General features: G+C 36.6%; 2 protein-coding genes across 4 annotated transcripts in view; both read right to left on the bottom strand.

Moving 5' to 3' along the window:
• Positions 1–1,150: 1,150 nt before the first annotated feature.
• On the bottom strand, positions 1,151–5,479 carry LOC137013288 (transcription factor SOX-30-like). The gene is made up of 5 exons (XM_067376970.1): positions 5,024–5,479; positions 4,846–4,915; positions 3,605–3,841; positions 1,220–1,390; positions 1,151–1,176 (listed from the first exon to the last, which is right to left on the bottom strand). The coding sequence occupies exons 1-5, from the start codon at positions 5,477–5,479 to the stop codon at positions 1,151–1,153; spliced, it is 960 nt and encodes a 319-aa protein (XP_067233071.1).
• A 2,360-nt stretch (positions 5,480–7,839) lies between these two features.
• Positions 7,840–23,997, bottom strand: part of clint1b (clathrin interactor 1b) — a 55,135-nt gene continuing 38,977 nt past the window's right edge. For 2 of the 3 annotated variants that reach the window (XM_067376103.1, XM_067376104.1), the window contains 5 exons: positions 22,512–22,593; positions 16,073–16,150; positions 12,411–12,682; positions 10,532–10,706; positions 7,840–8,793 (listed from right to left, as the gene is read on the bottom strand). In XM_067376103.1, the coding sequence (XP_067232204.1) occupies positions 8,450–8,793; positions 10,532–10,706; positions 12,411–12,682; positions 16,073–16,150; positions 22,512–22,593 (951 nt within the window). In that variant the 3' untranslated portion in view covers positions 7,840–8,449. The remainder of the gene's footprint in view (positions 8,794–10,531; positions 10,707–12,410; positions 12,683–16,072; positions 16,151–22,511; positions 22,594–23,997) is intronic. The other variant, XM_067376105.1, reaches the window with a different exon arrangement.

Raw genomic sequence — 23,997 nt, 5'->3', positions numbered from 1 at the left:
AACTAGTACAATGTTAAACGATGCAGTGCTTAGCAACAGACATCCAATCATGTGCCTCATATTTGTCTGCTTTGGACAGTCACGGAAACACCGTGCATTGTATATAAACTGTAAATTCAGCATTTGAGAGGAAAAAATTTTAAATGCTGGCAAATGTGAGTGAAGAAGAGACCGTTTCATTCTTACCCTTATAGTCCAAAATGTCCGCTCAGTATAAACTCGATAGTATAGTCGGCAATATGAGGATGCTCAATGCTAAAGTAAACATGCATGTTGCATGCTGCGTTTATCCAATCAATGATGCTGACACCGCAAATATGCGAAAAAGAATGTTAACCCAGGTCCCAGGGTTTAGAAAATTTCTTTTACATTTAATGTAAAATGTGAAATGTCAGTTTAGGAATAGCCACGACTAATTGTTAACCCTTGGTAAATTATGAGCAGTGTGAAACATGAGCAGGATTCCGTTTACCCAGGGTTTAGAATGACCCAGGGTTAACTATTTCAAGTGTGAAAATCCCTGTATAAACCTGAGGTATACTTTGGGCTTAAATGCCTCACTGTAACCTTGCATTTTGATTTTGTTCACAATTGACCCTTCGCTGGGAGTTTGACTGACAAGCGATCTAACCAATCAGAACGCCGAATCCGCCATTTTGTCAGACAAAAAGCAGTCGGTAGTTAGGAGATTAACCTCGGTGGAGTTAAACTTGAAAAATTGTGTATATTGACGTCTTTCCGCGTTTGAAACAACATTCATTCTCATGTTCATTCATGTTTATTTGACGCTATAAATGGACTAGTAGTAAGAGATGATCGGTTTACGAGCCTCTTGAGCTGAGGCACTACAGCAATCTGTCACGATCATGGTCACGACATATTAAAGAGCCACAAAATGGTTTTTATTGTTTGAATTTCTTAAAAAAACAACAGTTTGAAAGCGGGGACTTTGTTTAATATCATAAGTAACCTGTTCTGTCTTGTCTGTCGACGTGTTGTCAGTGTCCTCTTTGCTCCGCGATGTGTTTTTCACTGTGTGTGGCGTGACAGCGCCACGGCTTGTCGCACAAAGCAACAGTAACTAAGGGGGGCGGGTCTTTGCAAAGGGTCAATTATATTTTGTGGTAGCAATTTTAGGCCACAAATGTGGTCAAATGAGCTTAACTTGTACTGAACCTGGAATATTCAAAGACAAGGACACAAAGATAAGCAGCAGAACCTGGAGAAATTAGTCCGCTATGCCCTGTGATGTCTCCGACTGATGTCAGGGGCTCTGGGTAAGTGTTAGATCTCTGTGCCCATGTCAGACTGGAGAGTGAGGAGTTTTGGGTCGCAGGGATGGCCGGTGCTTGTTTGGATGCAGAACGCTTCTTTGGTCGATAGACCCAATCTGTGTTGATTCAGAAAAATGAGAAAAAGAAATCTGAAGCAGTTTTAATACAGATTCTATGTATGCCCTTTAAAGTCCTATTATGCTTTTTTGGATATTACCTCTCATGAGGTGTGTAATACAGCTGTTTGTGAATGTAAAAGGCCTGCATAGTTTTAAAGATCAAAGTACACGATAAATGAATTTAAGTTTTATTTAGAGAGACTGAATCCTTTATCGCAGTGGTTTTCAGTCCCAGTCCTGGTAGTCTCATGTAGCCAGACCCTCAGACTGATGGCAGAAGGTCTGGACTCCATCGCAGCTTCCATTGTCCAATGACCACCAAAAGGAGGTCTGACAGATACTTTATGTAAAGCAACCACAGTTCGTTTTGTCACTTGATGGTGTATCTGGTGAAGAAGCTGTCAGCGATCAAAATATTGATTTTGAAGATGTTGAAAATTATAGTTTTGAGAATATGTTTGAGATGGCGAATATGAGCCAGATGCTGAATGTACTGGGAAATGAGCTCTGACGAGGACAGTGATGATGGTATAAAACATCTGCTCAAACCCATGTATTTAAGGGTTGAAAACAAGTTTACTGCAACAATGGCACTGCAAACTTCACATACTTTTGATTAGGGCTGGGCGATAAATCGCATGTGATTGTCACGTGCATTTCGTCAGTAAAGCCGGTTCCCTGATTACCGCTAAATCGCTATCACCTGCTTTCAAATGGAGCAGCATTTAATAGACAGAGCCGTAGTTCACTGATAAGCCACGCAATATCGCGTTCATATCGCAGATGTATCGCCTTCGATAATGAACGCGATATTGCGTGGCTTGTCAGTGAACTACGGCTCTGTCTATTAAATGCTGCTCCATTTGAAAGCAGGTGATGGCGATTTAGCGGCAATCAGGGAACCGGCTTTACTGACGAAATGCGCGTGACAATCACATGCGATATATCGCCCGGCCCTACTTTTGATCTTAAAAAGGCTCATTGTCACAGCTGTAAACACAATGGCTTTCTTTTTCCATGAGGGGGTTTGGCCTCACAACGGCTTTGTTTCCAAATGGACCGTTAATGAACGCGACACACGCCTGGAAATCCTGTAGAATTCATCCAATCAGATGACGACTTCGAAACTCCCAAAGTGTTTCACATTTTGTGTGCCATATGCATCAGACGTTCAGCCAACGGTTCGTGAGGCTGAGACTATGGTTTTGGGGACTCCACACACTGCACATTTTGTACATCTCTCTCATCTGACACACTTCAATTCAGTTTATGGAACTCTCGAGCTGATGATCTGAATCAGGTGTGTTAAAGGATTAGTTGACTTTCAAATGAAAATTACTCACCCTCAAGCCATCCTAGGTGTAAATGACATTCTTCTTTTTTGATGAACACAAACAGATATTTATTAATAAAGATCCTGACGCATCTGAGCTTTATAATGGCAGTGAGCGGGATCATTGAGTATGAGCTGAAGAAAGTGCTTCCATCCACATCCATCCATCATAAATATTCTCCACACGGCTCCGGGGGGTTAATAAAGGCCTTCTGAAGTGGAGCGTTATGAAGTAAAATATCTAGCTTCCGCCAGAAAAAACGGAACTGGCGTTGTGTCAGTTAAGCTTTTTCCATAAGTTGAATACGGAAGGCGTAGGACGTAGCATAAGCTTTGTGAACTCCAAGAGTTTTACACTTTCTTCGTAAGTAGAATACAGAAGGCAGAAGCTAGATATTTTTCTTCATAATTTGTTAAATATGGATTTTTTTCTTTTTAACACAAACCCATCGCTCCACTTCAGAAGGCCTTTATTAAACCCCCAGGAGCCGTGTGGAGTATGTTTATGACGGATGGATGTGGATGGAAGCACTTTCTGCGTCAGGATATTGTGTTCATTAGAACTTATACACCTAGGATGGCTTGACGGTGAGTAAAGCTTGGGGTAATTTTCATTTGAAAGTGAACAAATCCTGTAAATAAGGGAGAAATACAAAACATGCAGATCGGATCAGCAGACTGCTTTATCTATCAAACCGTTTCAGACACTGTGAGAAAGGAGGTGATGCTTCAATTTATATTATGAGAATATTTGTATTTCTTTTTAACCTTGGGCGCATATAAACCTATTGTAGGAGACCTCCAAAACAAAATTTGGAAGCTTTAATATAGCATAATAGGGACACTTTAATGTCTTTGAATCTTTCCACATAGCTTACCTGGGTACTTCCGTCTGTGTTCTGCCTTGATTCGATGTGCTTCCATGTAGTATGGCTCCTTCTGCTCTTCAGACAGTCTGCTCCATTCTAACCCCAGCTGGACACTGATGTCGCAGTGGCTGGCATTAGGGTTGGCCTTAGACAAGGCACGCCGGTGAATCTTTGACCATAATATGAAGGCATTCATGGGCCTTTTGATAGACACTTTTTTGTTCTGAGGTCTTGCCGCCTTACTTTCTGCTCACAAAAACAATTCAACAATTCAGTCACTGACTGAACCAATGATTTTCCTTTTTGCTCTAAAGTTAAAAACACTGATCTTGATCGCATGGACCATGAAATGTATAATAATTAAATGTACCATTTACAGTTATACATTAAAATGAATGCTTTAAAATGTAAAGGAAGAGAAAGCCACCTTTTACAGTGTTAGTTCACCCAAAAATGAAAATAATGTCATTTATTACTCACCCTCATGCCGTTCTACACCCTTCGTTAATCTTCGGAACACAAATTAAGATATTTTTGTTGAAATCCGATGGCTCTGTGAGGCCTGCATAGGGAGCAATGACATTTCCTCTCTCAAGATCCATAAAGGTACTAAAAACATTTTTAAATCAGTTCATGTGAGTACAGTGGTTCAATATTAATATTATAAAGCGATGAGAATATTTTTGGTGCGCCCAAAAAAAACAAAATAACGACTTATGTAGTGATGGCCGATTTCAAAACACTGCTTCATGAAGCTTCGGAGCATAATGAATCAGCGTGTCGAATCAGCGGTTCGGAGTGCCAAAGTCACATGATTTCAGCAGTTTGCCGGTTTGACATGCGATCCGAATCATGATTAGACACAAAAGATTCATTATGTTCCGAAGCTTCCTGAAGCATTGTTTTGAAATCGGCCATCACTACATAAGTCGTTATTTTGTTTTTTTTTTGGTGCACCAAAAATATTCTTGTCGCTTTATAATATTAATATTGAACCACTGAACTCACATAAACTGATTTAAATATTAATTTATGTATCTTGAGAGAGGAAATGTCATTGCTCCCTATGCAGGCCTCACGGAGCCATCAGATTTCAACAAAAATATCTTAATTTGTGTTCCGAAGATTAACGAAGGTCTTGCGGGTGTAGAATGGCATGAGGGTGAGTAATAAATTACATTATTTTCATTTTTGGGTGAACTAACCCTTTAAAGTTCTGGTCCAGAGGACATATCCCTCCGTCCACCTACCTGCTCCTGAAGGAGTCTGAGGGAAGTTCAGCTCTTGTGAATTGATTTGCTCAGAGGCCTCGCTGATTGGCTGTTGGTATAACTTTGGAAAAGGCGCCATAATAAATGGCTGATGGTTTACTAACGGACAATGGCTGATTTGCTGATTATTTTCCGTTTGAAAAGGTGTCATGTCGACTCTCTGATGGGTTTCTGTAGGAAAATGCGCCTGGCTGATTGGCTGATGGTATGTTTTTGGGAAACTCGACAAATTGCAGTTAAATGAATTCATTTCATTATATGAGAAAACCTGAGAAATCTTTAACGAGGAAAGTGCGTTATCTCTCATCTCCAGTGAATCTTGAACCGAGGGATGAAGTGGAAACACAATCCTGTCAGAGTAGTCCTGATGAATCCCAACGTCTCTTCTCAAAGACATGTCCTCAAACTGTGGATGATCTTGTCTGCGAGTCGTCAAGCTGTTAACTTTAGTTGGGTCTCCGACTCGTTGAGTCTTGACGGCACAGACAGGACTATCAGGTTTAAAAACGCCGTTTTCTGTTTCGGCACATTTGGGTACCGGTTTATCAGTTGTTAAACTTTCTTCAGCTTTTCTGAACCTCAGCCTAGCTCTCATTTTTGGGTGTCTATCCATTAGTTTGTCAGCCTGTCGTTACAGTAACGGTCGCGGAATGTCACACACTCCTGCATCCTTTAAAAAAAAAACAATAACAAACAACAGCCATCAAAAAGCACGAGACACTATTATGACCACACAAATACAGAGTACAACACATTTTTTTTCCTAAACGTTAGAAAATCGTGAATTGGTAAATTCCCATCCGATATTTATTCCAAAAATAAAATAAAACCACAATAATAATTATTATTACTGTAATAGTAAATATATGATAATTATAATATTACTAAAACAGTTATTACGGTAAAGTCAATGCCACTCGCCCTCTTAACTTTCTAAACTAAAGCCAAGTGCATATGCTTTTCATGTTTTTATATTTGATAAATCCAGCTTTATGGCTCATATACTAAGAGCTCAGAAGGAAAGAAAACAATTTTTATTCAGAGGCCCAAAAAGGAAGGGGGGGAAAAAGATGCATTTTGGTGCAGATGTTATTTTTATGTCCCAAAATTAAGATGATGTAAATCATATTTTTATAGTATAACAGATTTAGGCTACATAAAATGTGTATAAATAGCACTTGTTATTACCAATAACAAGGTTATATTTAAAGATCAAAAAGCTCTGTAGTTTTAATTGTGGGGGCAAAACTTTTTGATATGTGTTTACATCTGGAAGACGTATTATTAGTGTGTTGTAAAACACTTCCAGCTGGTTAAACTTAGAAATGAAAGTTCACCTGCTGCCTTATAATTCTGAGTTAACTAAACTTGAAGATTTGTTTCAACTCAAAAATAGTTGAGAAAACGCATTACTTTAAGTTAAAAATTAAACTTAATGCATTGTCTTGACTATTTGTAAGTTGAAACAAAGGTTATCTTAAAGTTGAGTTAACTCACATTTTTAAGGCAGCAGGTGAACTTTCATTTCTGTTTAACCAGCTGAAAATGTTTTACATGACGTTACCAGACAGATGTCAAATAGACGTTTAGAAAATGTCTTTAAGATGTTTATGATTTAGAATGTATGTAAAACTGACATCTTAAAGACATCTATCAGATGTTTGTAAACAGAAGACGCTTTAACGATCTTTAACGGACATCTTGCAGACGTACGTGTGCTATCTGGGTAAATGTTCTTGAAATATTAATAATATAAATGGCCATCTATCAGAGGGCAGGATGTTCATATTGATAATTTACAGACCTTAAAAATGCATGTATCAAAAATGATACAGCAGGCTTCATAGAGCGACTCACCCTGGAGTAGACACTAGAGGGAGCCACAGGACAAGACACTTGATAGATACTACTGTGGCGAATCAGACCATAAAAAGCTGTTTTTAATAAAATTTTGAAACACATTTGATTTCAATAGAGGCATTAATCACCTCTTTGAATTGTAGTACTATCATTAAAATGATAGGGTATTATCCATCTAAGTTTAAAGACAGGACCAAGAAACCTACAATATCACATGAACGACACATACAACACCATTTAAGTCGCAAAGACAGTTTTTGATGAAATCGTTTAATGTTAAACAAATTTTTTGAGTACAATAAAATCAAAATTAAATCTGCAAAGAAACTATAATGAAAGAGGCGCTCGATCTTCTGTTTCTCTTTACATTTGCATAAACTAAGGAGTGTTTACTGAATTCACCCATGTCTAGAACAATGTATTTATGCACATGATCTCTCTGTATAATGGTAAGTATTAAAATAAGAAACTAAACCCCTATGGAATAAATCTAAATAGTAATAAAATAAAGATTTGGTCATTTGGAACATAATGCCTCAGTGCCTGATGGAGGACTCCTTGTTTGTTTACGTGTAAAGCAGCATATGGGAAAATGGACAAAACCAAATGTTTAAAAGAAAAAGAAAAAAAAAAAGTGACAAGTAAACTTCATTTGGGGTTTACAATGCTTTCACGATTCCATAGCCATCATACAATTCTGTGACAGACATTTCATAAATGTAACACTGACCCGCAACAATGCTTGAAACTGTAAAATCGACATGCAAACAAAGGATATGACTGTAATTATGAGGCATTATAAATACCACTTCAAGTAGTTACTAGAAATGTGTAACACCACTCCTGCTACCACCACCAAAGCACTTGTTTGTGCGGCTTCGGACGACAAATGTTTCTCAAACTCGGTGGAAGAGACCCCTAAAAATCATTCAAGAATGTAATGGCTTTCGCTTTTCATGTAACACAGTTTTGGATTCATAGTACAGTTAATAACCTTCATACAAATTTGTATTATTAAAAAGGTGGCCATTTCACCGGCAGGCACACTTCAAATTTCGCTCAGGCAGCTTGCTACACGAAAGTACTTAAACTATATCTACAGATATAGTCTGTAAAAAAAAAAAAAAAAAGTTGACCATATTCATCTAAATAACAGATGTTGGAGTGATAACGGAATATAAGGAGTGACAAACTGTAACGGAAACGAAAACACTAGTAAATATTAAGGACCTGTGGTAATTTGTCCTGTCTTATACCATCTGAGAAGTGAGTAAAATAATTTATTTTTTGCACACAGAGATATTTACAAATTCAACCCTTCACGGTCTTTAAATCACAGCATGAGTAATGCAAAATATGAGGTAATTTCAGAAATCAGATGTATTTGAAATGGTGAACGGGGCAAAAAAAAAAAAAAAGAAGTCTGAGGTTTCTGTTATGAAAATGTACCAAACTGCACACAGCCATCTCTTTTTTTTTTTTTTTTCTTTTAAAAGTATACAATATGCTTTGCACCATTTACAACAAAACAAAAAAAACCAACCTTCGATTATCAACCCCACATGATTCTTGTGTGTGTTTTGTTTCTCTGTATCTGTTAACGTACAGGGGCAAATGATTGAAGAGTTGTGACACTGGCTAGTTTTGTCCATTTTACTGGATGCAGCTCCTTCTTTTGAGAAGGTGTATTTGGACCGTTAACCCTCTTGGAGTGGATCACCCTTCATTTCCCAAAGTTGCCAAAGTTTGCGAAGGCATCTTGTTTAGGTTGCACCATGGCGGGGTTCATGCCCTGGCCAATACTCATGCTGGGCATGCCGTGGGCACCTTGTAGGCCTATTCCAGCGGGCACCATATTCATGCCCATTAGTCCTTGATTGACAGGCATTCCTCCAATACCCACAGAGCCCATTCCCATGGTGCCCGTCGCCATAGTAGGAGGCATGCTCATGGTCCCTCCGGCCATCATGGGGTTCACTCCCGCTCTGGGAGTAGCTGCTGAGGGCTGGGCGTTGAGTGTCAGTCCGGCAAAATTCTGGGTGACCATGTTTAAGGGTGGCTGAACACCTAAATGAGAAACATATTATATTTTAAATTACAGTTCTTGACACAAATAAATAATACATGCAGTTTCTTATAACTGTGACAGCACTCCAATTAGCAGTGGTGGACGGTATTAATCGAAATTAACCTGAAATCGTGCTTAAGGGCAGGGTGATTATGAAATCATAAAGGCTGTGATTATTTTATGCGCAGCTTGTCAGTTGCTTATAACATGCATTTGAAAAAGCAATCAAACATTGAACTTCCGCAATAATATAAGCCAGATGAAAAACTTCCGGTGAAATGTCACTTGTTGGTGTGTCGGTATCTTCAATGTCCTGATTAAGCCAGCGTGTCCACCAAAGCTTTTTTCCAGCGGCTAGTGTACTTTTCCAATTGTTTTCACTGGAAGTGGCGCATTTTTTAAATGTTAGGAGCATAATGAGGCATTGATGATTGCTGAGCATCTTTTTCACACTCAAGCGCTGAGTGGTTTTTTACCAGTTGCCTCGAGTTGAAGAATGCTCAACTTTTAGCGCAGCGTTTTACTCATCACTGTCACTTTTTAGCCAGTCGTCCAATCAGAGAGGAGGAGGGGTGGGACAAATACAACACCTTTTTTGAAAAAACCTTTTCTTCACAACATTCCAAAGCATAATGTCATACTTTGTACTGCACTACGTTTCATATTACATTTCATTTAATACTTAATTACATTAGAAATCTAGTAACACTGCTGCTTGATATTCCGTATCAAGCAAAGAGTCTCAAATGAAAAAAATGCTGCGCTGCCGAAGCGCTCACAGCTAGGCGTTTTCAGCAGAGTGCCTAGCCTTTTAGCCTTTCATCTGGCTAAAAATGCTGTGGTGGACATACGGCCAGACAGCATCAATAGTGTAATACTTTTATCAGAATATTGTCACTTAATTAGTCTGTCCTAGGTAATTTAATTCAAACTTAAGACATCAAAAAAAGATGCGTCCCTCAGTGTTCCTCTTCAGCAAAATTCAATTTGAACATCAGTTTTCACATTTTGTGCTGAAATCATTGAGCTTGCGCTGCACTGATTGACATCTCTGATTAAAGGGAGAGTGCGGTGCTCACTTTTTGTGCAATTCATTCACAAGAAAAGTTATTGTTTTTCATGAGATTTTGTGAGTAAAATTTACTTTTATACCTAATGATTTTATAATGTTTAATATTTATTCAAAAGCGAAACATAACAAAAAAATATTACAGTAAATGGCTAAAATGAGCCATTAAATGCTCCTCTGCGGCCATCTGCTGGTTATATTGGTAAATAGTGTCTTTTTTATTTTTAAATGAAAGTGTTTTCTATCAAATGTTGAATTACCTACATCTTGAAACATTTGGTTTTACAAATGGGGACAATCTGAGAAGGATGAACAAATAATGTTTTTGGTCATCACATTAAAAATAACATTTAAAGTGCTGGAAAAATGTTGTCTAATTGCAGACAGTGTTTCTTATTCCAACGTTTGCAGTAGCTTCAAGTCTATTTGCAATCAATAAAAGTTTTTTTTGGCAAATTAGGCAAGTGTGATAACTGCATAAAAATATAAATACAACATTAAAAAGTCAATCAATAATGGTTGTGTGTCGATGTACAGAGAGTACAGATCAACAGTTCATCGGAAATGCCCAAGCTAGCTTAACGAAAACCAGGTAGTAACCTGCATATGGTCAATTGTCAATGTAGGGTTTAGGTGTTAAAAAAAAACAAAAAAAAAAACTTTCTAACCTTGCTGTATCATGGTATTGAGTGTCGGCTGTGTGGGCTTGGGAGGATTCAGGCCTGCAGACAGGAAATCCAGGCTGATGTTGACACTTGGGTCTGACCAGGTGGCGGGCAATGATACCTTCCCCCCTGACTTCTGTAGTCCCATCTGCTGGGGCAGTAACGGACCCCCTATTGTCTGACAAAGAAAGAGCAGCAAGTAAATTACTGTAATTTATAGCTTATGATTACAGTGGTATATATATATATATATATATATATGTATATATATATATATATATATATATATATATATATATATATATATATATATATATATATATATGTATGTATTGTACGGAAGAGGATTAGGGCCAAGCAATAATAAAAAGATAAAACCGGTGTCATTAAATTTCGAGAAAAAAGTCGAGATAAAATGTTGAGAATAAAGTCATTAATTTAACGACTTTTTCTCGTAATTTAATGACTTTATTCTCAACATTTTATCTCAACTTTTTTCTCAAAATTTAACGAGTTTGCTCTCGAAATTGAACATTTTTCTCATAATTTAACGAATTTGTTCTCGTAATTTAGCAAGTTTTTTCTCGTAATTTAATGACTTTATTCTCAACATAATGAGTTTATTCAATATTTTATCTCAACTTTTTTCTCGAAATTTAACAACTTTAATCTCGAGATTGTATTATTTTTTTTATTATTGCTTGGCCCTAATCCTCTTCCATACTATTGACTGTAGTGCAGCACTTTATTTAATATTAATATTTCAGGTGACATCTCATTTTTTAAAACATTGATCCACTCATTATACCAATAAAGGTATTGATGCTTATATGGACAGAGTGAGAACACAGTGGAAAGATAATGACTACAGAGTTCAATGAAGGACAATACTGGATCAGCATCATGTATCCATTTAACTCGGCCCACATCTGAATGCCTGATTCACCGTGTTTTACTCTGTTCCAAATGTGCAAACCTTGGGAATATATTTTGTTTAATTCACTTCACTTTGCTCATGGTCATTTTCCCAACTCATCGCCATATCTTTAAGATATCTACAATAAAGTCAGGTGCACACAGTGTGATTTAGTCCTTTACGATTGTTGCTTGTCATACTATACGAACATGATGCCCACTGTAAGTTATGTCACACTGTAGGATCTCATGTCATTAATGTCAGACTGTACGCCTCGTTAAAAACAAACGCACACAAGAACACTCATCCGTGACACATTGGGTGACGGTGAGCTGCATTTACATGCAGGATTATCAAACTAGTATTGAAAAGAAAAACAGAAAAAAAAATGAAGATGTTATGTGTGGAGGAAGTGGTGGTTTGTTGTTGTCGCACTTATTGAGGTATCATGTTCTGCTCTCCTATTGGTTTTGATTTGACTGTTGTTGTAAGAGAAGCCACACTGCAGGACTGTGCGTCAATCCTTCTGACACCGGTAGGAATTTATCGTAGGTAAAATATGATCGCAATCGTCATTAATCAGCTGTCAGCAATCATATCAAACTAGCGATCAAAAACGACATATTTTAGCCTAGGGTCAGAGGAATCTTTTACGATTTGCAAAATTTGTCACAGACGAACAAATCATGGCCAAAATCGTACAATGTGAACCCGGCTTAAGATCTACAATATTTATTTAGAAAATAGATGGATAGGTGGATTTCCATTTCTTTGTTGACACAAAGAAACAATGCACAACTGAACACAAAGGCGTCACCAGCTTTTTGCATCGTTTAGAGTCGCAATTCGGACCAGCATGCTTTGAGGTGTGTACCTGCTACATAAAATGAGTGCAGAATGGCACATTTGCACTTCTGAGAAGTGTTTCTGATAAAGGGAACTGGCGCTTCAGGTCTCTCAGTTTACCTGTGATCTGGACAGGGGTGTGTTTGCGTTCTGCGGGCACATGTTGAAGGTCATGCTTTGGGATGAGCTGAGGCTGCTGTTGTTGGGGGCCATCAGGTCAAAGAGGTCAGCGGAAGGTGGTTGGGTGGATGTGGGTGCGGGGGCAGGGGCGGGCGGAGCGGGTACGTCACTGAACAGGTCTGGGATGGCAGACTGAGCAGCAGCAGCAGGAGGACTGGTGGAGGAGAAGGCGTTCCAGTCACCAAACTCACCGTTTCCAGTAGACAGCGAACCTGAGGAGACAGATATATTTTAGGGGTGTAATGTTTCTTAGTTTAAACCCCCCCCCAAAAAAAACCCATCCGGTTCTCCACCTAAATCTGCAACGCATCTATAATATGGTTTGTTGAGATGATTAACAACACGTAAAACAGACAGACAGAGATCGGCTAATGTATGTTTCTATCAATGGATACGCATTCTGGCTTCCTAATACATTACAACAGTGATGATCAAAAAAAGGTGGACAAAACAAATGATCGAATATGACGAGTCATTTATGCCCTCATCACCCGGGTGTTAATAGCACACGACCTGAACAGCACACGTTGCTATCTGTGTTTAAACTAAACTCATTTAAGCCTTGCCAATTTAAACATTCAAAAGCAAGACGCGAAAAAACTCACACGCAGATTTGTGTGTGCACTCATCTGAAGCGCGCACACTGAAAGCCACATCTCAGACAGCATGCAAATATTAAGTTGTCTTTCAAGTATTGCACTTGAACGGACAAATTCACACAAAAATTATAATCAACATGCCCGTCTTGGTGAGTATCCTATCAAACATAGTTGGTTATGTTATGTAAGAGAATATAAACACTTGAGAAAAACAAAGCGTCAGTGTATCAGTGTCAGTATAGAGGGTATTCGTCGACGTCACTTTCCCGCCGAAAACGCGCTCCCTCAGCTGGACTGAGTGGTAAAAGAACCTGCTGCGTGACTGGATTTAGTAGAGGGAACTGCGAAAACGCGAGTAAAACTAACGAATTACACTAAAGGTTGGAATTGAATGTGTTCATTACAACTTGTCAAATAAACCTAATCCATGGATATCGACATGAAGCCAGGAGTCGTGTTTCCTGACATTTATATGTGCCTGATTTCGACGGTGGGGAAATACATAAAGCAAATCTGCATGTGAATATTTTACATAACTACAATATAGATAGGTTTAAATCCGTGTAATCACTTATATCAATGTTATATCGTCATATTGTCCAGCCCTAAAACATATAACGTTAGTATAGTTTTTGTCAGTGTTGTTTATTTAAAAACACCAAATTATGCAGAATATAAGATCGAAAATATTTAATTGATGAGTTAACATAATATATAACAATACAATATATACGGTATGATTTTACCTCAAAATCCAACATTTTGACACAAAATGATAACTGCAAATCCATGTTTCTCTGCCTGGAGTTCAGATGTTTCTGTGAACTGCAGTGATCCATTTGCTTTTTTTTGTTGCTTTCTGATTTTTTTTAAAATATATGCCTCAGGTTTTGTGTCAAAGCTATTTGTACAGTCAATCACAAAGCTCTTTCCCGTTTTGGATGTGTTTTGTGTGTTTTTCGCGACATTCACGCTGAAAACCAATGTTGCCGCTCAGTCTTTTGCCTCTCAGTGGACATGACCGCAGCCGTAACGGTCGACAGTGACGTCACTTGCATACCCTCTATTTTGGATCTATGCATTAAGTCTTAAAGTGACAGCAGCCTAATATTCCCGCTGTCTGTTTTTCATGTTAATCAAACAAAGGACAAGGAAATCACTCACTGATCTTGACTGAACAGCTTTTGTAACTTTAATAATGATTAATCTTTATTTAATTTATACAGTGAAGATTATATGCATTGTAATTTTACATTTTATTCAATTTCTGTACCTGAAAAACAGTTAGATAACCTAAAAAGCACTGTTTATTTTATTTGTATCTTTGCTCTATTGTATTTATTTGTGCTGTTTGTAGTTTATTTTTGTTCTTATTTTCTTTATTTTTATTTGACAGTAGTCCTTTTCCCCCTTAACATAACGTATACCGAACCGTACCGAAACCCTGATCCTAAAACAGTGATAAAAACCGAACCGTGAGTAATTTGAACCGCTACACCCCTAATAATATAAAAAATATTAAACAAAAATATTAAGCAGCACAACTTTCAACTGTGATTATAAGAAATGTTTCTTGAGGCCAAATCAGAATGATTTAAGCAGGATCATGTGATTAATATAAATAATTAGTGTAATATGTAATAATAATGTAATAATAATTTACATTTTAAAATATATTAAAACAGAAAACATTCATTTTAAATTGTAATAATTTTTCTCAACATGTTTTATTGAATTGTTAAGCTTTTAGGGAGGAACGAAAGCAAATTTATTGTCCTTTTCAGACACCTGGTAGAAATGACAGACTGGGTAATGTAGTGACGAAATTTTAACTGCACGTATAAAAACAGTCTTGCGAGTTTTGCGTCATGTGATCAGCCTTTATAGAGACCACCGATCAAACTATATAAAGCTATTATCAGCTGATAATATTGGCACCCAATCAATCAGAGCAACTATATAATATAATATAATATAATATAATATAATATAATATAATATAATATAATATAATATAATATAATATAATATAATATAATATAATATAATATAATATAATATAATACAATATAATATAATATAATATAATATAATATAATATAATATTCAACCTTGCCACAGTTCTTCTGGATTTAGTCTCAGTTTTTTTTTCTGTTTTTTTTTTTTTTTCTGTTTCTTTCTGTGATTCTTGTAATCACAGACAGTTTCTGCATTATGTTTGCACCACATGACCTTTATACATTACACTATATTTATGCTCACATACAGATTTATTATGGATTTGTGTTAATTCTCCTACTGACATGGTCATTGGTCCACTGTTGCATGGCTATTCATGAGACTTGGATAACTGGATCCTGACACAAGTACACACTGCTCTTAAGGAGTGAGTCTCTGTCAGGGGAGATGGGGCATGGATGATGGGAGCTGACGTGTGTCTGTGCTCATAACACTCAGCAGGTAGCTGCTCCATCTGGACCCCTCAGTCACTCATCAATATTTCACTGCGTCGTGTGTTGCTACTCCAATCATATTTCAGACAAGCCAACAGAATTGTCATCCTACTGCCCACCAGCAAAGTGACACTCGCTCTGCATTGAGGTTAGGCCAAGGGAGGAATGAGAATGATTGGGAAAAGTCAACCCAAGCCCACCCATTTCTCTCTAAAGTGGGATATGCTGAATTGCTGTAATAAATGCTCAAATGGCACAAATTAAAAATCATCCGCCAAGCATGAATGGAGCATAAAAATTCAGGTCAATCAGATGCAAATGTACCCTGAAGAAAAGTTACATTTTAAAATGTAAAATTTTTCTAAGCACATCTGTACCTCTGTTTGAGTGTTCAGATAACACTTCACATTACTACATGTCAGTGTTTTGTTATTGAGACATTTGCAGATCACCAATTATTATCAGGTGAGGCAAAACCATAATTTGGGTTCCCGTGCAGGTGTGTACTCTGCATGTGATCTTAAACGATGTGCAGTTGGATCACACATACCAGCAGCTGACGGGAGACTGGCAGAGGCAGCAGGTGAGGAAAAGTCAGCAAAGTCTCCAATGAGATCTGAGCTTCCAACTGTAAACAATCAAGATGATGCATAGTCTTTAGAAAGCAATTATTCAATATTATTGCAAGCATAAACAGGACAAAATATACCTAAACTCAAGTTTTTATACGTTTGGAGTCTGCAAGATTTTTTTATGTTTTTGAAAGATGTTATTTGATCAAAAAAAGTAAAAATTAATATTGTACATCCGCCAAGCATGAACAGAGCATAAAAATTCAGGTCAAACAGATGCAAATGTACCCTGAAGAAAAGCTACTTTTAAAATGGAAAATTCTCAAAAAACATACTTCCATTTTTTTCTAAGCACATCTGTACCTCTGTTTGAGTGTTCAGATAACACTTCACGTTACTACATGTCAGTGTTTTGTTATTGACACATTTCCAGATCACCAATTATTATCAGGTGAGGCAAAAACATAAATTTGGTCCCCGTGCAGGTGTGTACTCTGCATGTGATATATATATATATACAATTAGAATATCATCAAAAAGTTTATTTATTTCACTAATTCCATTCAAAAAGTGAAACTTTTATTATATTCATTCATTACACACAGACTGATATATTTCAAAGGTTTATTTCTTTTCATTTTGATGATTATAACTGACAACTAAGGAAAATCACAAATTCAGTATCTCAGAAAATTAGAATATTACTTAAGACCAATACAAAGAAAGGATTTTTAGAAATTTTGGCCAACTGAAAAGTATGAACATGAAAAGTATGAGCATGTACAGCACTCAATACTTAGTTGGGGTTCCTTTTGAATTACTGCAGCAATGCGGCGTGGCATGGAGTCGATCAGTCTGTGGCACTGCTCAGGTGTTATGAGAGCCCAGGTTGCTCTGATAGTGGCCTTCAGCTCTTCTGTATTGTTGGGTCTGGCATATCACATCTTCCTCATCACAATACCCCAAAGATTTTCTATGGGGTTAAGGTCAGGCGAGTTTGCTGGCCAATTAAGAACATGGATACCATGGTCCTAAAATCAGGTACTGGTAGCTTTGGCACTGTGTGCAGGTGCCAAGTCCTGTTGGAAAATGAAATCTTCATCTCCATGCTTCCTGCTGCTGACCAACTTTATGAAGTGCTCTAAAACTTCCTGGTATACGGCTGCGTTGACCTTGGACCTCAGAAAACACAGTGGACCAACACCAGCAGATGACATGGCACCCCAAACCATCACTGACTGTGGAAACTTTACACTGGACCTCAAGCAACGTGGATTGTGTGCCTCTCCTCTCTTCCTCCAGACTCTGGGACCCTGATTTCCAAAGGAAATGCAAAATTTACTTTCATCAGAGAACATAACTTTGGACCACTCAGCAGCAGTCCAGTCCTTTTTGTCTTTAGCCCAGACGAGACGCTTCTGACGCTGTCTGTTGTTCAAGAGTGGCTTGACACGAGGAATGCGACAGCTGAAATGTCTTGCAAATGTCTGTGCGTAGTGGTTCTTGAAGCACTGACTCCAGCTGCAGTCCACTCGTTGTGAATCTCCCCCACATTTTTGAATGGGTTTTGTTTCACAACCTCTCCAGAGTGTGGTTATCCCTATTACTTGTACACTTTTTTCTACCACATCTTTTCCTTCCCTTCACCTCTCTATTACTGTGCTTGGACACAGAGCTCTGTGAACAGCCAGCCTCTTTTGCAATGACCTTTTGTGTCTTGCCCTCTTTGTGCAAGGTGTCAATGGTCGTCTTTTGGACAACTGTCAAGTCAGCAGTCTTCCCCATGATTGTGTAGCCTACAGAACTAGACTGAGAGACCATTTAAAGGCCTTTGCATGTGTTTTGAGTTGATTAGCTGATTAGAGTGTGACACCAGGTGTCTTCAATATTGAACCTTTTCGCAATATTCTAATTTTCTGAGATACTGAATTTGGGATTTTCCTTAGTTGTCAGTTATAATCATCAAAATTAAAAGAAATAAACATTTGAAATATATCAGTCTGTGTGTAATGAATGAATATAATATACAAGTTTCACTTTTTGAATTGAATTATTGACATAATTAAACTTTTTGATGATATTCTAATTATAATGACCAGCACCTGTGTGTGTATGTATGTGTGTATATATACATATACACATATATATATATATATATATATATACACACACATAGATACATACAGTGCTTCCCACAGGTTTGAAATATACTTGCGGTGGTAGCCGGGCGAAAAATCCTCCTATTACCCACGGCACAAAAATGGTCTACTATGTGTGACAAACAAATAATGTGTGATTTTTAACAGTATTTTTATTTATTGAAATTAATTTTAATTACATAGCATATTACATTTAATTACATACTAATATTATGCATTATTATGCATTGTAAATTATGCAAAATTACAGCATTTAAATGGTTCTCCTTTTCCTATGTTCTCCTTGCTGTCATTTAGTGTCTCTCTCAGTGAATGGGACACAGATTTTTCTAGTAAAATTTATAAAATGAATAATATATGTGTCAAATAATGTTCTTAGTCTTTTCTTCCTGTGGGGGAGACTACAATAATTTACTATGAATTAAATGGAAACCAAATTAAATACAATTTGTGTAACCAAAATACCAATAATGCCCAAAAGAAAAAGAAAAAAAACTTAGCGTGTGACTTTTAATTATAAACAAGCCCAAAATACACAGGTACTCTTATTTTGAAATGTCTGTACTATTGCAGGCTGATCCTTCAGATTCTTACAATCGTCTAAAACATTTTATATAGGCCTACAGGCCATAAAGTAGACATTGTAATAATTCATCAACTTAAGTTCATTAGCAATCGCTTGGCATAAATCTGCGCTTTTCATTGATTGAGAATCACTTTGAAGCAGACTGAAGCGCTGTTGCGCGAGCTTGTAGAACGTGCAACAGCGCCGCCTAGTGACTTTGCAAAATGCAGCACCTGTGGGAATGTCAGCGGGAGTAAACAGTTCTGACACACACATAACGAGCAGGTATGAAACGACTATTTTATTGATCACGGATTGATCTTGCGCAAATATAAAAGTATAAGAGGATAAAAATAATAAAAGCGAAATTGTGTCTCTAAATATACTTGGGTGGCCATTATTATAAGTGGGCGGCCCGCCCAAGTAAAGTTTATGTGTGGGAAGCACTGATTATATATATATAATATTAATATAATATAAAAAATATTATATAAATATATTTTATATAATAAAATAAATTAAGTTAAATTAATATATTTTATTTAATAATTTAAATTACAGCAAAGAATTTTCAGCATCATTACTGTTACTCATTACTCATCATTAATCTTCAGTGTCACATGACCCTTCAGAAATCATTCTAATATGCTGATTTGATAATTCTTATTACAATCAATGTTGAAAACAGTTGTGCTGCTTATACGTTTTTTTCATGTTTCTTCAATGAATACAATTCAAAAGAACAGCATTTATTTTAAAGATTATTTCTGTAATCTAAAACATTATAGATATCCTGTTATGTGGTTTTTATAATCAATTAACACATTGCTGTCATTTTTTACAAGATGGACAAAATTTGTCACCAAAAAAGTCATTCAGTTTAACCAAAACTTTGGTTTTACCGAATGACACTTTTGGTTATACCGAATCATGACATTTAAAAAAATGCTAACAGGCTGATATCTAGCTAGCTAGCAAAAGAACAATAAAAAAATGTATATTCAGTACAAGTTTGTAAAATATTACAACATTTTCCATGTTTTATAGAGGTTGTACCGAATCACCTGATGTTTCGGGACATGCACATGAGCAAGTGAAAACATGATTTTTTTTTTTAAAGAGTTAAGAGAGAGTTAGTTACATTGCTTCACAACCACTGTGGTTATTTGTAGGTGTCTGAATGATGTCACATCCTGTCACATGATATTGACTGCTTGACTTGATCCAAAAATGGTCCCTTTATATTGGTTACTCCGAATGACATCAATGAAATTCATTTTTTCTGGCCTTTTCTTTCTAATTAGAAAGCAATGGACTTCAACCATAGCCTGTAAAAAAATATGGACGTAGCGTCCGTGACGTCACCCATAGAGTTCTGAACAGCAGTTTTGAAGCGAAAATGAGGCCGCGGCCATCTTAGCTGCGCGTCACCGCACGTCACTCCCGGATAACTGAAAATGGGCAAAGAGGCGGGGAGGTGGTTTGAGCTGATGTGATTGGTTGCTGAAACCACGCCCGCCTAGCTCGACGTGACCACGTTAGCAAGCAAAGGAGCTATCTATCTAGATACTATCTAAATTATTAATAAAGATAAGTTTTAACATCAGAAAGTTCTAAAGGTTTACTGTCAATTTACAGTGTTTTTTTAAGATATAGATGCTCCAACACCAGTAATTTGTGTTGGGTGTGCAAATAACAACATGGAACATCAAACGGGACTTCATACCTTTATAGAGATTGCGAGATGAATCCAATCTGTGGCACTTGGGTAAAATATAAATGTCCATTGCAAAACAAAAAAAAAACATTTCACATTTCTTCTGAATGATCTGCTCTCTGTCATCGTTCTTCAAGAAAGGATGCAATCTGAGCAGCGATCGTATCTAACAAACAAATGAGCCTGTGTCCAAAGTATATATTTTTCAAAATAGTGCAGCAGTTTTAGTTATAATATCCAAGCAGTGCTGTCAGAGTTGTATATCCTCCTGGTATTGTCATTGTATTAAATCTCGCAATCAAAACTTTCAGCCAATGCCACGATCCAACAACGTGTGTTCTGTGTCTCTTCCGCATGCATGCACACAGACACACATCAGTCTCGAATATTATGCAGCAAGCCATATTTTATAATTGCATAAAATAATCGAGAAAAAAAAGCACAAAAACGGCTGAGATGCCAAATTCAGCGACAGCTGAGGTAACATGACGGCTCACAGACAGCAGCGCAATCTACCTGTCACTCAAGTGACCACGCCCTTAATTATGCAGAACTTTAAGGCTTAATATAATTTAAAAGGATGAGTTATAAAAAAAAATTCACCCCCCTCAGAGTTGTCATGAAGGGCAAAAATAGCAGTATAGACCAAAACTCAATTTGAACCAGAGTGTAAACATGTTTTTTTCTGCTGTAAACTTGGCTGTTTTAACATGATGGTCAATGAGAATCTGCTCCCTTTTGCAGCCTGTCCCTAGCGGCCAGTCGATGAATCGCAGTTTAAGTTACTTCCGTATTGGCTTCACGAGAGAAAGGGGGAGGTTGCCGCTTGACTTCAACACATAATTTTAATACCATTTTGCACTATGTTGATATATGATGTTATAAAATCGTGCCAGAATAAAAAAATATATACATTTATTATATTTTAAGATATTTTAATCTCAAATGAAGTGGCTGTATTGGCCTTTGGACGGTTAAACCGAATGACCTTTTGACACTTCAAAATCTTTAAAATACGTATATTAATATGTAGCAAAATATAATAAAAACCTTTTGGATTAGATAAAAGGGAACCTTACATACTTTTGATGTCATATCTTTGTTTTTTACGTCGTTGACCCATATACAGTACAAATTAACAAATGGAGTTTTTTTATTTGGGGATACAAATAATAATATAACAAGAGTAATATAGCTTTGTTTTAATTCACTTTTATGCATCAGACTGATTTCATGATTTCAAAAAGCACAGAGCGAAAATGAAATTTAAATCTTTACTGCTGCGTCAGTTCGGTTGAATTTTCAAGACCTTTGAAAGGTGGATTTAAGACATTTTATGTTAATTAAGGCCTTATTTTTACATTAAGTAATGAATGCATCCTTGCATCGGATTTATATAAAAAAATAATGTCAGTTTTTCTATCGTGAAAATGCAGAAGAGTAACAACCGCTCTGGATGCGTGACTAGAATGCAAATGCACAGGTAAACACACGTACCATCCACATACAACGCAATTTGGTTGTCACAAACTGGCTGCAACAGCTCGTGACCTCCTGACTGATGTTAACGGACACAGCACAGCTGTTGGGCTGGTGACAGGATACAGAGGGACAGCAGCATCTGTGCACCCATCTCCTATTCGTTCTTTCTCTCCCACACACACAACTCACACCCATCTGGGGCACTTAGATGCCTCTGTCTGCATCTCTGAAGAATTTCCTCTATGAATATGGCTTTAAAAGCCACATCAACTTTTAGGGAAAAAAAGTTTTCTCTTTCAGATTTCAGTCTCTGTATGGAGGAAATTGTGCTCAAAAATAAACAATGAGCAAGTAATAAAAAGATATGCTCCACACACACTGAGCTGTGGAATCTATACAGGAGGTTTGGTTTCTAATCAGTTTGTGAGTGGTAATAGTGATGCTTGTAGCAAAAAACATTTTAAATGTGGAAAATGCAGCTGATCAGGTCTTACCCGAAGACACTGGTTGACCAGAGCCAGAGTCCACCATCAACAGGTCTGCAAGCCCTATGCTGGATGACTGACTCACTGACGCCTGAAAAGAGAATAAAGAATGTCATATTTCACTTCTACCACATGAAGGCAGCACAGGCTTCCTTTTGCAACCATAATCACCATCACAGAGAGGACTGTATATGTGCATTCATGTATTTCTGTTTAGATTTTTCAGTCTACTGTACGGACACCTTCTGCAGTGTCTATGTAAAAATCAATGTAAACTACTGGTTGAGTTATTATTATGGCTAATACAAATTAATATTTATAAAATAAAATGGTCAATGGCCAATAAAACACCAATTTATTACAAAAAAAGTGTCTCTCATTTGAGCATTTAGGAAGTTATTACAGCAATTATTATTATTATTATTATTATTGCTAATGCAAATAAAGTTAATAACAGCAATATTTTAGAAATAATTTAACCTATCGGAAATGACACATGCTTAAAAATTATGAAATTAAATTAATGCTTATTTCACAATATTTAAACTATTATTATTATTATTATTATTATTATTATTATTATGGCCAATACAAAAATGTATATATATTATATATAAAAAATAAGATGGCCAATATAACACCAATATATTACCAAAAAATTGAGCATTTAGGACGTTATTATAGCAATTCTTTATTAATAATTATTATTATTAATTATTATTATTATGGCCAATACAAATATTTATATATAAAATAATATAACCCAATATATTTAAAATAATTCAATTTCATTTAAGAAGTTATTACAGCAATTCTTTACTATTATTATTATTTTTATTATTATTATTGCTATTGCAAATAAATATTTATAAAGTCAATAACAGCAAATATAAATAATTCATACTATGGGAAACGATACATGCTTAATTATGGAAATCAATTTAATGCTTAATTCTCAATATCTAAATATTATTACTATTAATAAGAAGAAGCAGAAGAAGAAGAAGAAGAAATTGTTAAAGTCCCCCTGCAGTCAATAATTTTATCCCTTAAAACACATCTTTGATAATCCATGGACCCATGTCCCCATTCAGTCGCACCAGCTCGGACTACCTGGTCCACTCTGTCAACAGTAGTAAATGCTGCATGATGGCAGGTAGAAATACTAATTTAATTCAGCCATATTTGAACCAGAAACTGATTCAGAAGAAGAAGAAGAGGAAGAGTGAATTATTGATATGTAATTATGATTAGCCTTTGGCTTCACTACGTTATCAAACAGCTAATAATGTGTTGCTAATGTTACACAAACCACGTTCCTGTTCACCATCTCAGAGTCAAACAGCTGCCTTCTAAAAATCAGCATCCTTAGAAACGCTTTGGATGTCATAGTCAGTGGAGAAGGGCATTTACAGTAGTATATAACATATAGCAATATAGCGGGTGAATTGTGTATATGATATATACATGTACCCGATATTTCCTACGCCTCCTA

Source organism: Chanodichthys erythropterus, chromosome 22 (genome assembly GCF_024489055.1).
Source record: "Chanodichthys erythropterus isolate Z2021 chromosome 22, ASM2448905v1, whole genome shotgun sequence".
In the NCBI taxonomy this organism is placed as follows: Eukaryota; Metazoa; Chordata; class Actinopteri; order Cypriniformes; family Xenocyprididae; genus Chanodichthys; species Chanodichthys erythropterus.
The sequence above is the reverse complement of the archived record's forward strand: the minus strand, read 5'-3'. Positions and strand labels throughout refer to the sequence as shown.

Coding starts and splice junctions, on each gene's coding strand:
- LOC137013288 (XM_067376970.1), bottom strand. CDS start 5,479: ATGGATAGACACCCAAAAATGAGAGCTAGGCTGAGGTTCAGAAAAGCT. Junction 4,916..5,023: donor CTACAGAAACCCATCAGAGA/GTCGACATGACA, acceptor TTATACCAACAG/CCAATCAGCGAGGCCTCTGA. Junction 3,842..4,845: donor TCAGACTCCTTCAGGAGCAG/GTAGGTGGACGG, acceptor TTTTGTGAGCAG/AAAGTAAGGCGGCAAGACCT.